Genomic DNA, 16,466 nt, shown 5'->3' on the forward strand with positions numbered 1-16,466 from the left:
TGGATTTTAATTCTGTATAAATATATATGTATTATAAACAAAAATATATATTTCTAATAAAATATTCGTTTTAATATATTTATATATCTACTGAATATAGAGAACTTGTGTTTAACGGAAATCAAATTATTTTGACTTTTTTAATTGTGAAAATAACAGAAAACATATTTGAAAAGAAATTCAAAAATAAAGGATTGTATTTATACTAGTATTTTTGCAGCAACTTTTGACAAAAATTTCATTTTGGAAACAATTAGCATTCAATGCATTAACTTTAATATTAGTTACCAAATATTACAAAATTAATTATAGGTAAGATTTTTAAAAATAAGGAAATCTTTCTACCTCATTCAAACATAAATATATGATTCTCTTTCATTTTTATTTGAATTTATATTTAAATTATCTTGAATTATTCTATAATACATCTATACATACATTTTTGGAGATATTTAGCAAATAAATCCTGAAGTTAGAACCTATTTACAAGCATGTCATTGTCATTAAATAATTAATTTAATAAACAAATTAATTTTATCTATATTTGATTTTTTTTATAGAAACTAAGTGTTTAAAAGGTAACAAACATAATTGCAAATGTATACAGATTTTATTTCTTTATTTTTTAAGAAGGTGAATGATTTGATAAAAAGTGACTTTTAGCCTTACATACTATATTTTACTTTAATGGGTTTCATATGATGAGTTTTTGTAGATTAAAAAAATCTTTGAACATGTTGCGTGATCCGCCTAGCATGACGGGTTTGGACTATAGAACCAACACTAAAACTATTAGTTTATTTCATATACTATAGATTTGTAGTCATAGTTTGAAAAATTAACTTATAGATTATTTAGTATATGAATTACAAAATATTACACATACTACAACACATTCTAAATATTTCAAAAAAAAAAAAAAATTGTATACACATAAAAATATACACTAACATACAATATATGCATATACCTCTGTTTAATTATAGAAAACAAAACTAAGTATTTTAAAATTTTATATTCTATCTAATAACAAATTTAATGTAATTAGGTTCTAAAATGTATAAAATGTAAGAAGAAGAAAAAACATTCTAAACAAACTTATAAATTAATTAGATAAAATTTCATTAATTTGGGATTTAAAATCTAAATAAATTAAATTTATTATTTAAAGTACAATAATTTATAATTTAGCCCTGCGATGTACCGCGGGTGAAAACCTAGTTTAGTTAATAAAAATTGTGATTTTTTCCTACATATGATGTAATACAAAAATTTAAAAACGGATATTTATTACTCAATAGATGAATAAAAAAATACGGGAACAATATCCCACATCGTCTAAAAAAATTAGGCAATGGTTCAGAGTCATACTATAAAAGAGACCAAAATGATTCTGAATACAAATGAGTAGAAAACTTGATTTATCAGGCATTCAAACTTTAAAAACTTTTATTTGGTTTATTCCGGTTATTTATTTTAAAATTTTTTAAAAGTTAAATATGATAAATATTTAAAACTTTTAAAAAGTTAAATATGATAAATATTATACTGTAGATACATAATAAATATTAAAAATTAAGATGATATAGTGTGAGTTAAAATATCTCGGGACGGGCTTATATAGCAGAACGAGTTTTATTGATATTTATATAAATTAAAAAATATCATTAATTCGGTGTTATACGGGTAAAACATCATTACATTATTTTGTTAACAATGTCGGTATCAGAGAATAGACATATCTAATTAAATTGATTAAATAAATATTATGTAAAAAATAAATTATATTGAGGTATTATATGGTTTAAACCATAAAATTAAAAATTATTATATAATTATAACATATTTAACCAACAAATACAACTTATAATTTAAATATTTTAGTTATGAATAATTTTGTCCCGTGGTGTACCGCAGGTCCTAATCTAGTTGGTAAATATAAATGAAACAAAATTTGTTCCAAATGGTCGTTATAAAAGTGTATAGTCAAACAGCCATCAATATTGTCTATCATATCTTGATTTTTTGTTTTTTTTGTTTATCATATAAAAATTTCTCAAAGATTCAAAAGACCTTAAAACAACAATATGAAACAATAGAAAAACCTAGATTGATACAACATCTTCTTCATACATGGTCCACCAGTAACTACATAGGGTAAGTAATTGATTTTTGGTTTTTTTTTTCCATTTTATGTCACAAATCAATTGTATCCAAAAGAAAATGGATACATTTGTTAGTTTCCTATTAATGTATTAACCAAAAAATTCCAGAAATTAGTATATTAAATATACAGAAATGTATACATGAAAAAGTAACTTAGATTCTTTTTCTTGAGTCCTTGTTCCGGAAATGCTTGGAGGGCCTAAAAGAAGTGAGTCCTTGTTTAAACCTTTCAAGGAAATGCTTGAGGTGTGTGGGATGCATGGTTGAAATGTCCAGTTCCGGAAATACTTTCACTTGGGCTGGTAGGAAATATGATCTATGGATACAGAGTAGATTGGATAGAGCGTTTGGCAACAAAGAGTGGTTTTAAAAGTTTCCGGCTTCCAATCAACATTTCATGGAAATGAGAGGGTCTGACCATCGACTTGTTTTGGTGAATCTGATGGCGTCTCAAGATTCTTATAGAGGTCAATTCCGGTTTGATAAAGGATTTTTACATAAGCCAAGAGTTGAAGAGACGATTTTACAATCATGGAGCTCAGGGGCAGTGGAAGGAAATCTGAATGTCTCAAAACGGCTTAGAGTGTGTAGAAGAGCTCTCAGCAGTTGGAAACAGGAGAATAATATGAATGCAAAAGATAACATTCATAAGACTGAAAGAGCTCTAGAAGTGGAACAATCAACGCTATCTCCGAGATTCCATGAAATATTTTTCCTTAAAAAGGAATTGGCTAAGACGTATTGGGAAGAGGAAGTCTATTGGAGTCAGAGAAGTAGGGAGAAGTGGATGCATTGTGGAGATAGAAACTCCAAGTTTTTTCAGAATTTTGTAAAAAAACAATAGAGCAAAAAAACGCATTGAAAAAAGCTTCTGGATATCAATGGTAATGAACAGTTCTCTGAAGGAGCTAAAGGAGAAGTGGCTTTGGCTTATTTTAATGAGCTTTTCAAATCTTCCAATCCAACCAGTTTCGACCAATGGTTTGAGGACTTTCCATCAAAAAATCTGCGCATATGAATGATTGCTTGATAAGAGAGGTTTCATCTGAAGAAATTAGAGAAGATGTGTTCTCTATTAAACCGGGCAGTGCTCCAGGACCAGGTGGAATGTCGGGTTTATATTTCCAACATTACTGGGAAATTGTGGGTGATCAGGTGATTCTAGAGGTGAAAAAGGTTTTTGATTCAGGTGTTATGCCGGTGGAGTGGAATTACACACACTTGTGTCTTCTGCCAAAGGTTATCCATCCGGTTGTGATGTCTGACTTACGACCGATCAGCCTTTGTTCGGTCTTATATAAGATAGTGTCAAAGGTGCTGGTTAAGAGATTGAAGCCTTTTTTGGATCAGATTGTTTCAGAAAATCAAACAGCCTTTGTTCCTGGTAGGCTAATTTCTAACAAATACTGGTTGCGCATGAAGTTTTTCATAGCCTTCATACTAAAGACAAGTTCGCAAAGGAATTCATGGCGGTGAAAACGGATATGTCCAAAGCGTATGATCGTGTAGAATGGAGTTATCTTCAAACTCTTCTTTTGGCTTTAGGTTTTCATCATAAATGGATTGAATGGATGATGATGTGTGTCTCCTCTGTTACTTATGCGGTTCTCATCAACGATAATCCTTTTGGCATGATCATTCCACAAAGAGGTTTGCATCAAGGAGATCCTTTGTCTCTTTTTCTCTTTGTCATGTGTACTGAAGGTTTGACGCACTTACTGAATAAAGCACAATCCTTGGATTTTCTTGATGGAATGCAGTTTTCAGATCGGGGACCAAACATTCACCACCTCCTATTCGCAGATGATAGCTTATTCATTTGTAAGGCTAATAAGGAGCAAGCTCTGGTTCTGTATAATATCCTTAAAGTCTATGGGAAGGCCACGGGTCAGACAATAAACCTAAACAAGTCTTCAATCTCCTTTGGTTCTAAAGTGAGAGAGTCTGATAAGCTGGAGGTTAAAGCAACACTTGAAATTGTGAATGAAGGAGGGGCAGGGGTCTATTTAGGTTTACCTGAATGTTTCAGTGGATCTAAGGTAGAGATGTTGGATTATATCAAAAGCAGCCTCAAGAGCAAAACATCATCGTGGTTCTCAAGATCGCTCTCGCAAGGAGGAAAAGAAATCATGCTCAAAGCGGTGGTTTTGGCAATGCCGGTTTTTGCCATGTCATGTTTCAAACTTCCTAAAACTACTTGTAGTAATTTGGCAAGTGCAATGGCTGATTTTTGGTGGAATTCTACTGAACACATAAGAAAGATTCATTGGGTGAGTTGGGAGAAGATGTGCTTACCAAAGGATCATGGTGGTCTTGGTTTCAGGGATATAGGAATTTTTAATCAAGCTCTTTTAGCAAAACAGGCTAGGAGGTTGATTCAATTCCCAAACTGTTTTTTCTCCAGAGTTATCAAGAGTAGATATTATCCTGAAACTGACTTTCTTAATGCGGTGCTGGGTTCAAGACCATCCTTCGGTTGGAGGAGCATTCCTCATGGCAGAGATCTGTTGAAACAGGGGTTAGTGAAGAGAGTGGGTAATGGCAAAAGCATTAGAGTGTGGATGGATCCTTGGTTGGATGATAATGGTATGCGAGTGCTAAAAACCCCATAATAAACATTGATTTGTTGGTTAGTGATCTCATTGTTCCAACTAGAAAGGATTGGGATATCGATAAATTAGAGGATCAGTTTTATCCGGAGGATGTGGTGCTGATAAAAGAACATAAACCGGTGGTGGCCATGGAGGAGTTCTGGGTTTGGAAGCATAACCAGAGTGGGGCTTACTCAGTGAAGTCAGGGTATTGGCTAGCAACTCAGATTAATATGAGACCACTATTAGTAGAAGCTTCAATCCAACCGTCGTCAAATGAGCTTAAGATTCAGGTTTGGAAACTTAAAACTGAACCCAAAATCAAAGTTTTTTTTGTGGAAAATCCTGAGTGGGGCGATTCCGGTTATGGAGCTACTATCTTGTAGAGGAATGAAGGTGGATATTCGTTGCCAAACGTGTGGTTTTGAAGGGGAGTCCATTCACCATGTTCTATTTGGTTGTTCTCTTTCGAGACAAATTTGGGCCTTGTCGGACTTTCCTGCGCCTGAGTTTGGTATGGATCAAGGTTTGATTTTCTCTAATATCTATTACCTCTTGATTAATAGAGACAATAGACGTTGGCCGTTTGAAGTTAGAAGAAGCTTTCCTTGGATTATTTGGAGAATCTGGAAGAACAGGAACCTATTCTTTTTTTTTGAATTACTAAGAGGTTCTCTCCTTTGGAAACTATGCAGAAAGTAAAGAAAGATGTGGAGGATTTGTGTCAGCTCAGGTGGTTGAAGGAGAAATGATACCTACACCTGCAGTAGGGGGATCAAACTCTCGTTCCCCGATGGTCTCTGCAACTGCTACGTGGAAACCTCCGCAAAAAGACTGGGTTAAATGTAATATTGGCTTTTCTTGTTCAAAAAAGAAGCCTCTGGTTGGAGCAGCTTGGGTGTTAAGAGATGAGAAAGGGTTGGTCCTGTTCCATAGTAGGAGATCCTTCTCTAATATCAAAAGCAGTTTGGAAGCTCAGGCGGTTTCTATTGTGTGGGCGGTTGAGAGTATGAGAAGTCACAATTTGAACAAAGTTGTGTTTGCAGTGGATGATATCTTTATGGTTGGAATTATCAACAGGCCGCAAGCTTGGCCTTCTTTCAGATTTCAATCATCAGAAGTTCTGGGGGTTTTGGCACTTATGGTCGACTGGATGTTGGTGTTTGAAGGGGTTGCAGCAAATAGTAGAGCTAATCTCATTGCTCAAAGTGCTTTAAGTCAAGGTCTGGTACAATCCTATGTGGCGACGGGGTTTTTGGTTTGGCTAGAAGATCTCTTTTCTGATGAGAAAGTTTTTCCTCTTTTTGAAGTTTTTGATTCTGCAAGTGATATCCGCTCTTTAAAGGAGTAATTCTTTTTGTAAAGTCCCTGTTCATATGGTATATCTTCAGGGTAGATCAGTTAGGTGGGCCTATTTGTTTGGGGTGCCCTTTAGATCGATCGTTATGTAACCTCATCATCATCAGAGAGCTCTTCACGAGAGAACTCTTTCTCTTTTCCCATTAAAGATCTTCTTCATTCACAGTCATGAGTAACCACCCATCAACAACAACCACCACCGATTGAGAGAACCAAGAATCTCGAACCGGAATCTTCCTCGATCTCTTGTCGATCAATAGCTTCGAACCCACAATGAGAAATCCCCGGCATTGTTGGGTCGCTAATGGCAGAAACTGTAACAGAAGCTAAATCTCTCTTCACGCTAGCTTTTCCGATCGCCGTGACGGCTCTAGTGCTCTACGTACGCTCAGCCGTATCAACGTTTTTCTTGGGTCGACTTGGTGACCTCGAATTAGCCGCCGGTTCACTCGCCATCGCCTTCGCTGACATAACCGGTTACTCTGTTTTATCCGGTTTAGCCCTTGGTATGGAACCACTCTGTTCTCAAGCCTTCGGTGCTCACCGCTTCAGACTCCTTCCCCTAACCCTTCATCGAACCGTCGCTTTCCTCTTGCTTTGTTGCGTTCCGATCTCGGTTCTCTGGTTCAACGTCGGCAAAATCTCGGTTTACCTCCTTCACCAAGACTCCGACATGGCTAAATTAGCTCAGACGTATCTCATCTTCTCCCTCCCTGATCTCCTCACAACCACTCTTCTTCATCCAATCAGAATCTACCTTCGTGCTCAAGGCATCATTCACCCCGTAACCCTAGCTTCTCTCTCCGGCGCTCTTTTTCACATCCCGGCTAATCTTTTCTTAGTCTGTTACCTCCGTCTTGGTCTTACCGGCGTAGCCGTCGCCTCCTCCCTCACAAACCTCTTCGTCGTAGCTTTCCTCGTTTGCTACGTCTGGGCGAGTGGTCTCCACGCGCCAACATGGACTGACCCGACCCGTGATTGTTTCCGCGGGTGGGCTCCGTTGCTTCGTCTCGTGGGTCCGAGTTGCGTCTCCGTGTGCTTGGAGTGGTGGTGGTACGAGATCATGATCCTTCTCTGTGGTTTGCTCGTGAACCCAAGATCGACGTACTCCACCTGAGTTCTCTCTCTCTCTCTCTTACGTTTTAGATGGTTTCAATCGAAAGGGTTTGAAAAATTGTCGGGACGTCAAAGAATAAACCAAAAGGGTTTAGTTTAGAATTCTGGTGGAAGAAATGAGCTGAGATTTTGCGACGGAGGAGGTTTGTCTTTGTGCGACGTAGTACGAACCCTAAATCCTCTTTTAGCTCTGCTGCACACCATCTTCAAGCTCTCCCAAAAATCTCAGCTTTCATCGAATCTTTCTCAAAGTAATCACCTTTTTCTTCTTTCTACTGTGGATTGGTCTTATCGTTCCTTGAATCAGTTTCCAGATGTTTAGATTCTCTTGGCGTTTTTTTTTGTTTTTGGCATCGAATTAGGTGAAATTTTGAATTGCGTAGAGCTTCCAAGATTAGGCTATCAAGATTAGGTTCTCGCATTGTTAAAGAGCTTCCAAGAGGTAAATTTTGCAAATTTTTTAAAATTGAATTTGCTGTTTTGCTTTTGGTGGTCTGGTGAAAGCAGAGCTCATGTATCATGCTTTTGGGCAGAGAGGCATTTCTCAATGCGTGGAATGAGGATTCTACAAAGGTCATATGGCGAATATCTGCAATCTTCGGTTAGTCTGAGAGCTTTCTTCTCTATTGTGAAAATTGTTTGTTGCATTGGTCTAGGTTGAGCATTTTTCATATGAATCTTATTCTGTTCATTTATTGGACATAGCACTCCCATTTTGCGATGAGTGGATTTTGGATTAGGTAATAAGCTTGTGGATTTTTGTTAGGAATCTGAACTGAACACCATCCTTGTCAGCAGTATCATGAAATGGTTATAGGATATGTGATGCTTAATGATTATATAAGTTCAATAATCAATAGAGAGAGAGAGAAATAACGATTTGGCTTTAGCTCAAACTAATGTGGTGACTTGTGTAAGTGAATTAGCTATGAAGCTTGGGTTTTTGGGAGAGTGGCATGTTCTCTTAACTTGATTTAGTATGTGATGCTCTTTTTCTTTTCGACAGGCAATGCCACAAAGGCAAACTAGAAGTTTCCATGAAGCATTTTTCTCGATTAATCATATGTTTTCTGCATCATATAGCACAGCCTCTGAAAAAGGTGGCGAAGAAACAGAAAAGTAAGTTCGTATATATCTCAGAACCACATTCAACTCTTGTACAACAACAAATGTAGACACCGTCATTTATGCACAAGTATTGTTTGCCTGAATGTAATGATATACATGCATATTCATGTTCTTTTCAGGATAAACGTTATCTTTGTTGATAAAGATGGAGAGGAAATTCATGTTAAGGTCCCCATTGGAATGAACATCCTTGAAGCTGCTCATGAAAATGATATTGAACTCGAAGGCACAATCTTCTTCCATTTCTTCTATTTCTTTTTTTTTTTTTTTTTTTTTTAAATTTGTTCGATGATGCTTTTTTGCTTAAACCAAGATAGATAGTAACTAATGTCTCAGATTGGTCCTTTCATTGGAAATTTACGGGTTGCTTTTTTCTAAATTTTCAGGGGCGTGTGAAGGTTCTCTAGCATGTTCGACGTGCCATGTCATTGTTATGGTAAAACCATCTCTCCCGTACAATCACTCATCTATATAGATGATTATGAATTGTGTTTTACCAATTAGTTGAAACTGTAATTGTGATAGGAAACCGAATACTACAACAAACTCGAAGAACCAACAGATGAAGAGAATGATATGCTAGATCTTGCTTTTGGGTTAACAGAAACGTGAACTCTCTCTCTTATATTGACAAATATTGACAAATGTTCCATTGAAAATGTTTTATAGGTCGCGATTGGGATGTCAAGTCATTGATGGAGTACGCTTAGCCATTCCTTCAGCTACCAGAAATTTTGTTGTTGATGGGTTTGTTCCAAACTGGTTTACGGATACTAAACTGGTTTACTATCCGTAAAAAAACTCATTACATAAAATTACCCTTAGGGAGTTATACAAATGTATTTCAGACGGTGAGATTTCAATTGCAGCATTGTCTTATTGTTTCTTGAGTTTGATTTAGATTTTTGACAAAGCTAAAGGTACAGATGAACAGATCAATACACGTGATCAGAAATTCGAAAGCGCTTTGATCATGTTGACCATTTAACCTCAATTGGGCCACTGTAGTCAGTTGGGCCACTGTAGGACCGTTGAATTACTTTTAGAGCAAGCAATTAAAACAAGTAACTTTATACAACTAGTGACGTTAAGACAAAACTTTGTTGTTAGTTCCATCTCTTCAATTTAATACACAATATACAACTTTAACTCTTTCTATTTTCACCAATTGTATTTAACTCAACATATATAAGTTTCTATTAATAACTTTTATAATAAATTTGTCAATCTTTAGAACAAACTTTTACAATAATTTTTTTTGATGCACCAATAAGATCATGCGTGAATCGCGCACTCGCTCACACGTGTTATATTTTCTCTATAAACAAATCACTATTAAATCTCTACTAAAGGTAATTACTTAGATGCTTTGTCATTTAGAAAATTAGGCAATTAAGAACTCTTTCTACCATGTGTAAACTATTTTACATATTTCTCTGTAAAAAAATTATCTAGATAGAGCCAGAGTACACGCGGCGGCGATTACAATTACTCTATCTCTTATAGTAAATGTATGCAATCTATGTTTGATTTGCCTTAAATTGTCATTACACTCTCAATAGATTTTGTATATGTTTATATGACTGAATCATTTAATTATAGATATCTTGATTCTCCATTTTTCATACACAAACAAGAGTTAGACATTAATAAATCCTTAATTTTTGACTAAGCTTAGCCTAAGGTTTATGGTGTATAGATAGACCTTTAGATTTTATTAATACAAAATCTTTGACACGTTGCACTCTCAATCTCACTTTCTTAAACTCTCAACCTTTATCTCTTCTTATATAAGAAGGGACACCATTCCAACACCAAAAATCATAGCAAGAACAAAGTCTTATAGTCTAAACCCAAAAAATCAAGTGCTTCTTGAGAGAAATGGATAACTTGAGTGTTTTTGCAGATGAAGACAACAACCAACAACTGAATGGAGTGAAGCCCCCACCACGAGCTTGTGCAAGGTGTAGCTCCAACAACACCAAGTTCTGCTACTTCAACAACTATCGTATGTCCCAGCCACGCAACTTTTGCAGGAACTGTCGTAGATACTGGACTCATGGTGGGGCTTTAAGGAACATACCAATTGGTGGAGGCTGTCGTAAAGCCAAGCAGGCTAGAAAAGATAAGTCTCATGTTTCTCGTATGGTTTCTCCGGATATCCAACAGGTTATCCCTGACATCCAACAGGTTAATCATCAACCTTTCTCGTATGTTCAAGAAAGCAATGAGTTTGTTGGATCTTTTGGTGCTTCTTCTTCTTCTGTTGCTGTTGCTACTGTTGGAAACCATTTTGGTTCTTTGTCTGATATTCGTGGTAACATGGTACCAAATGTGCCTCCTCCATCTCAAAGTTTCCAACCAAATCATCGCTTGGATTTCCAAGATGGATCATTTGAACATGATTGTTACAATGTTGGATCCAGTACTAATCCTTTCATAAACCAATCAATTGGTGGTGGTTATGTTGATAATTACAACGGTTATGGCATGGAGCAGTACAAGTGGAACCAGAGCTTCAACAACACTCTGACCATGAATCATGACGCCAGCACAAGTGGAAGCAGAGGATCTGACATGACCATGATGTACAACGACAACAAAAACAATATCAGATACAACAGTGTGATTAAGCATCCTTGTCATCTAGAGAAGCATGGTCCTTAAGACTCTTAACCATATTAATTGTTTTCTATTTATAATAAAATAAAAGTCAAATGTTTCTCTTTTATATTTTCTATTGGTTTTTGTATTTTATTTTAAAGTTTGCATTTCAGAAATAAATTGCTTCTCGAATCTTTTGTATTTTCCTTTGTAAAATAATATTAATTATCTATTTTTCCTTCTAGTAATCCCCAGTTCGTTTCATTGTTTTGCAATCTGCATATATCTTTCTTGGTTATGTTATATGGTTATAATTAGGTATTTTAAAACATGATTGGAGCGGAAACAAATTATGTCCAACATAAATCGTTATGTAATCAATAGAGACTTAGACAATCTAAGTTAACCTCAGTCCTCATCAATGGCACTTGATACTTAATTTCTTGAACACTTAAGTAACTTTCTTTTTACCAAATTTATTTTTATATTAATCTATAAATTACTTTTTTGTTAAATGGTTTGATTGAAATTGGGGTTCTTTTTACTAAATATTATATGTTTGACATAAATGATTATATATTTATTGCAATAATAGATAGTTAATAAAGAGAAATATGAATTAATAATTATAAAATATACATTTATTATATTATAATTATTTGGTCAAAATCAATTATTAAGTTTAAAACAAATTCCTAAAATGTCAATTTAGTAATTGTTAAATAATAAAGTAGATAGATAATCTAAATAAAGTGAGCCTACATATCTGTTATGACCAATCAATAATGATGTAAAACTTAGAAATTAATTGAAATATATTGCCTTTAAATATAATATTTATAGTCTTATTTGGGTGAAAATGAATGAGTTTCTTTGGTCAACAATTTAATGAATTTCTGTTTGTAATACAAAAAAACTTGCTTTTTGAGAAAGAAAAAAAAAAGTGACTAGTTTACTAATTTATTTATTTCTAGGTAACTATGAATATATGGAAAGAACCATAGAAAAATATTATAAATAGATACAAGCTGTTGGCAAGAAATATATGTTATCTCAGATTTTCCTAGAGCCAAAGCTGCCACTTTCTTAAATGCTGATTAAAACGTTGTTGAGATATGCTATAGTTGTTGAAATAACAAACTTGATGTTATCATAATTACACCACAAGTCACTCAATGGTGTATCTCAGACAATACTAAATTATGTTACTACGATCACTATAGCGTATCTCCCTGCGTTTGCTCTGCAAGAATTGCCATAGATACATGATTCATGCATTTCAGGAGAAGTTAATCGTGTAAAGATAGATAAAATGTTGGTTTCTCATATTATTTTACACAATTTACCATACATATTTGTATTTTTTTAAAAGTTAATTGACATTGCACTGCTAGTACTATTTGTATTCTTATAAAATTTCAGTCTACAAAATAATTATTTTACTTTACCTGCTAGTACTAGTCGAACATACAATACTTGTAATGATAATTAAATTCTTTTTGTGTGGAGTTTCGATAGGATAACTCCCAAAAGGGAGTGAGACGCACCAAACAAGTAACAAAGTACAATGAGTACATATAAAACATATAGAGACTGCAGAAACACCAAAACTGGCTGAACAAAGTACAATGAGAATTAATAAGTTTATTGGGACCACCCAATTCTCTTTTTTTTTTTATCATTTGGATTCCCATACATAAATTAATATAACAAAAGCAGAGCAAACTTAAATCTCTTATTTTTACACTATTCACTACAATCCCAATAAAAAAGTTTTACACTACCTTTTTTATTTCTTTGTTTCTTGACCATTTTTTTTTTGAGTCATTGAAGTATTTTTTATTTTTGTAAGAAGATACCACATCACAAAATTCATAACATATTTCTCATAGCAAGTCAAGTTGAGAGGCATTTAGCTGAGAATATATATTGCTTCTGAAGAAGAAATAAAATATTGGTTATCTTTCTATTCCTTTTTGAACTTTTAGCAAAAAAGTTCCATATAATATATATATATATATATATATATATATATATAACAGGAAAAAAAACTATCAAAAATAAGAAACAGAAATTGGAGAAAGGTGTCATATAAATTAATTGTAAGAACATTAATTTAAAATTTGTTCACAGCTGACTTTGTACTGAACAGTATTGATCACAAAGATATCAGAGTACATTTTGTACAAAAAAAAAGATATTGACTTTGTTCTATTAACAAGCACTCAACCAGTAACTGGTAGTCGTGGGTATTTCGGTTTACGTTTGGGTTTGGTTTAGGTTAGGTTTGGTGTGGTTAATTCAGTTTGGTTTGGTTTGGTTTAGTTTTAATTTGGTTTAATTTTATTCGGTTTTAAATTCAATTAATGTAACAAATCAAAATTCTTTGTCCATTGATAATTATATATATAAAGTAAACTACAACTTGTAAGTTAAATAATTCAAAGAATTCATGAAAAAATACCTAAAACTAAAAAATAATATTAATATTAAATGTTTAATAATTAGAAGAAAGAAAAATGAAACAAACTAAACAATGTAAGAAGATAGAAAAGTATAATTTCTTGTAAAGAACTTTTGAGGTCTTTACAATTATACTCTTTAAAACCTATGGTTAAAGTTTTAGAGATAATTAAATAAAATCTAACATAAATGAATTCATAAAGAATATAAGATTTTGATTACGTATCATACAATAATTATGAATATTATTAATTATTTAATTAATAAAAGCACATTGAGTTACCGATTCGGTTTGGGTTTAAACCGAACTGTTTGGGTTAAGAAGAAACTTAACCAAATGGTTTGAATGTAGGATTATGTTTGGTTTGGGTCGTATTGAGTTTGGTTGGGCTGGTTTTATTCAGTTTGGTTCTGTTAAAATGCCCACTCCTAGCGACTGCGACTGAAAAAAAAACTCTTTTATGAGATTAAAATAGTTAAAACTTATAGAACATCCTTTATGTAGAAAAGAATTATTTTTATGACATATTTTATCATATACTCCATTGTCTCTAATAGATAGATGTTTTGGAGAATTTTATTTGTCTCTGAAAGATTGATTTTGTAAATATTTTTAATATTAGAAAAATGGGAAAGTGGAAAAGTAGAGAAAATGTCAGAAAAAAATAATCATCACATATACATGAGATGACCATAAAAAAATTATCAAAAGAAGTAAATAATAAATTAATTATATAGTGTTTGTCTTAATATATATGAAAGATCCTAAACATCAGACTATTAGGGACAGAGGGAATATAGGATTGTGGGCTCAACGTGGCTTATGTTGTTTTTGTTCGTCAGCTACTTTATGTAACATTTGGAGCTATTGATCTTGACTGTGTCTAAACGACTCCAGCGTGGCATACTACAACATTCAACTCATATAAATGCATTCACTGATATTTCTCTATATTGACAACTTTCTGATATAGAGCCAAATAGTATTATCGATTTCATATACTTTTTCTATTAAAAGAGTCTAAGCAAGTGGCGTTGGAAGCTTAAATAGTGTAAGGGTTTAGAGGGAACTAGGGACACGCGGACTCGCTATGGTCCGCACACGTTTTCCCTTGACGCGTTTCCACAGACGGTGAACACGTCGCCTTCAATGTGGTTTAAACAAGGCCACACACGTCACACTATTCCAACGTTCACAAGGGAAGGAGTTAGAAAAGGTTCAAAATGCAAAGCTTAAATAAAAAGACAAAATAGGCCACGTCCTTAGGCTGAACGCGGGAACCACGTCATTGGCTTCAAAACGTGGTGTTATGCGTCAGGACTCGTCGCCTCGTTAAAACCTTCTCCGGTAAACCTCATGGGAAAAATCTGAAATAAGGAAAAAGAGTACGAGTCATGATCCTGACGTCTTTGGCGCCCTCATCCTTGGGTAAGGACGAAGGCCGTACGGAAGATCTCGCCGATGGTTGCCTTGGCCGAGTCGATATCTTGGTCTTCTTGGACGAATGCTTGGACGAAGTGGTTGATCTTGTGTCTTGAAGTTCTGGATGAGCTCTTGGTCCGAGTGGTTGCACCGGGAATGATTATAGCCATGCTTACTCCAAGTTGTCTCGCGGGTGATATGACGAGAGGTGTCCGGGTCCGGCTCGAGCGTTCCTGGACGTGTGTCCGATCTCGTGCTCACATCAGTTATGATTCCTATTATTTTTATTTTGCATATCTAAGATTTGTTTCCTTTTACATAACAATATAGGAATACTTTTTCCATTTCAGGACCATGGAGAAATCTGGGAAGGAACATTTAATATAATTCTACACTGTAAAAATAATGAAGTTATTATAAACAAACCATAGTATCAGTACATAACAATATAGGAATACTTCTCCGGGTATTGTTGGGAATGCTGGGAGACGTCCGTTCAGGTTTGAGGCTGCATGGCTTAGTCACTCGGGTTTTAAAGAGTTGCTTCTTTCCTCATGGGACCAGAGTATCAGTACTAGTGCAGCACTTAAGAAGTTGCAGGGGGACTTGAGAGTGTGGAATAAGGAGGTGTTTGGTAATGTGCAGAACCGTAAGGAACAGTTGATGAGGGAGATTCAGGTAGTGCAGGGTGAGATCGACCGAGTCCAAACTGACGAGTTGTTGTCCAAGGAGGAAAGGTTGTTACAGGAGTTTGAACTGGTTCTAGAGCAGGAGGAGATGTTGTGGTATCAGAAGTCAAGGGAGAAATGGGTTCTCCATGGGGATAGGAACACAAAATTTTTTCACACATCCACTATCATCCGCAGGAGGAGGAATCAGGTAGAAATGTTGAAAAACAATTTGGGGAGATGGGTGACTGATGGAGCTGAATTAGAGGTACTTGCTGTTGAGTACTTTCGAAAGCTGTATTCCTTGGAGGATGTGGATCTGACGGGAGACAAGTTACCATGTGAGGGGTTTATGCCGCTTACACAAGCAGAACAAGATACTCTTGGGATGCCTATCTCAGAGGTAGAGGTGGAACTTGCCCTGAAAGGTATGCGCGGTTATAAAGCACCCGGGCCTGATGGGTTTCAACCTACCTTTTATCAGCAGTGCTGGGAGGTAGTAGGGGAGTCAGTGTTACGCTTTGTCCTGGAGTTTTTCCAGACCGGTCAGCTGCCCCCGGAGCTTAATGATGTTTTGGTTGTACTTATCCCGAAGGTGGGGAGACCTGAGAAGATAACACAATTTAGACCGATAAGCCTGTGTAATGTCTTGTTTAAGACAATTACAAAGACAATGGTGGGAAGGTTGAAACCTGTACTGTCGAAGTTAGTTGGTCCAGCTCAGTCAAGCTTCATACCTAGGCGGCTCAGTTCTGACAACATTGTTGTTGTTCAAGAAGCTGTCCATTCCATGCGGCGAAAGAAAGGTAAAAAGGGATGGATGCTTTTAAAGCTTGATCTGGAAATGGCTTATGATCGCATACGTTGGGATTTTCTAGAGGATACATTGAAGTCCGCAGGATTGAATGATAGATGGGTCAACTGGATTTTGCAGTGTGTTGGAGGAAC

The 16,466-nt window shown here is 35.1% G+C and overlaps 3 protein-coding genes and 1 pseudogene across 3 annotated transcripts; all 4 read left to right on the forward strand.

Annotated features, from left to right (window-relative positions):
• LOC104731447 lies at positions 2,570-6,108 on the forward strand. The gene is made up of 7 exons (XM_019233540.1): positions 2,570-2,995; positions 3,322-3,616; positions 3,712-3,816; positions 3,871-4,738; positions 4,801-5,050; positions 5,154-5,283; positions 5,453-6,108. Exons 1-7 carry the CDS (start codon positions 2,570-2,572, stop codon positions 6,106-6,108), a joined length of 2,730 nt encoding a protein of 909 aa, XP_019089085.1.
• LOC104731446 lies at positions 5,498-7,256 on the forward strand (annotated as a pseudogene).
• Positions 7,601-9,246, forward strand: LOC104731444 (adrenodoxin-like protein 2, mitochondrial). Its single transcript, XM_010450819.2, has 7 exons — positions 7,601-7,674; positions 7,766-7,833; positions 8,239-8,351; positions 8,480-8,586; positions 8,747-8,796; positions 8,886-8,968; positions 9,030-9,246. The coding sequence occupies exons 2-7, from the start codon at positions 7,780-7,782 to the stop codon at positions 9,154-9,156; spliced, it is 534 nt and encodes a 177-aa protein (XP_010449121.1). The 5' UTR covers positions 7,601-7,674; positions 7,766-7,779; the 3' UTR covers positions 9,157-9,246.
• Positions 10,206-11,086, forward strand: LOC104731448 (dof zinc finger protein DOF4.5-like). Its single transcript, XM_010450823.1, has one exon. The coding sequence runs from the start codon at positions 10,242-10,244 to the stop codon at positions 11,025-11,027; it is 786 nt and encodes a 261-aa protein (XP_010449125.1). The 5' UTR covers positions 10,206-10,241; the 3' UTR covers positions 11,028-11,086.

The sequence above is a fragment of the Camelina sativa genome, chromosome 12 (assembly GCF_000633955.1).
Source record: "Camelina sativa cultivar DH55 chromosome 12, Cs, whole genome shotgun sequence".
Classification (NCBI taxonomy): domain Eukaryota; kingdom Viridiplantae; phylum Streptophyta; class Magnoliopsida; order Brassicales; family Brassicaceae; genus Camelina; species Camelina sativa.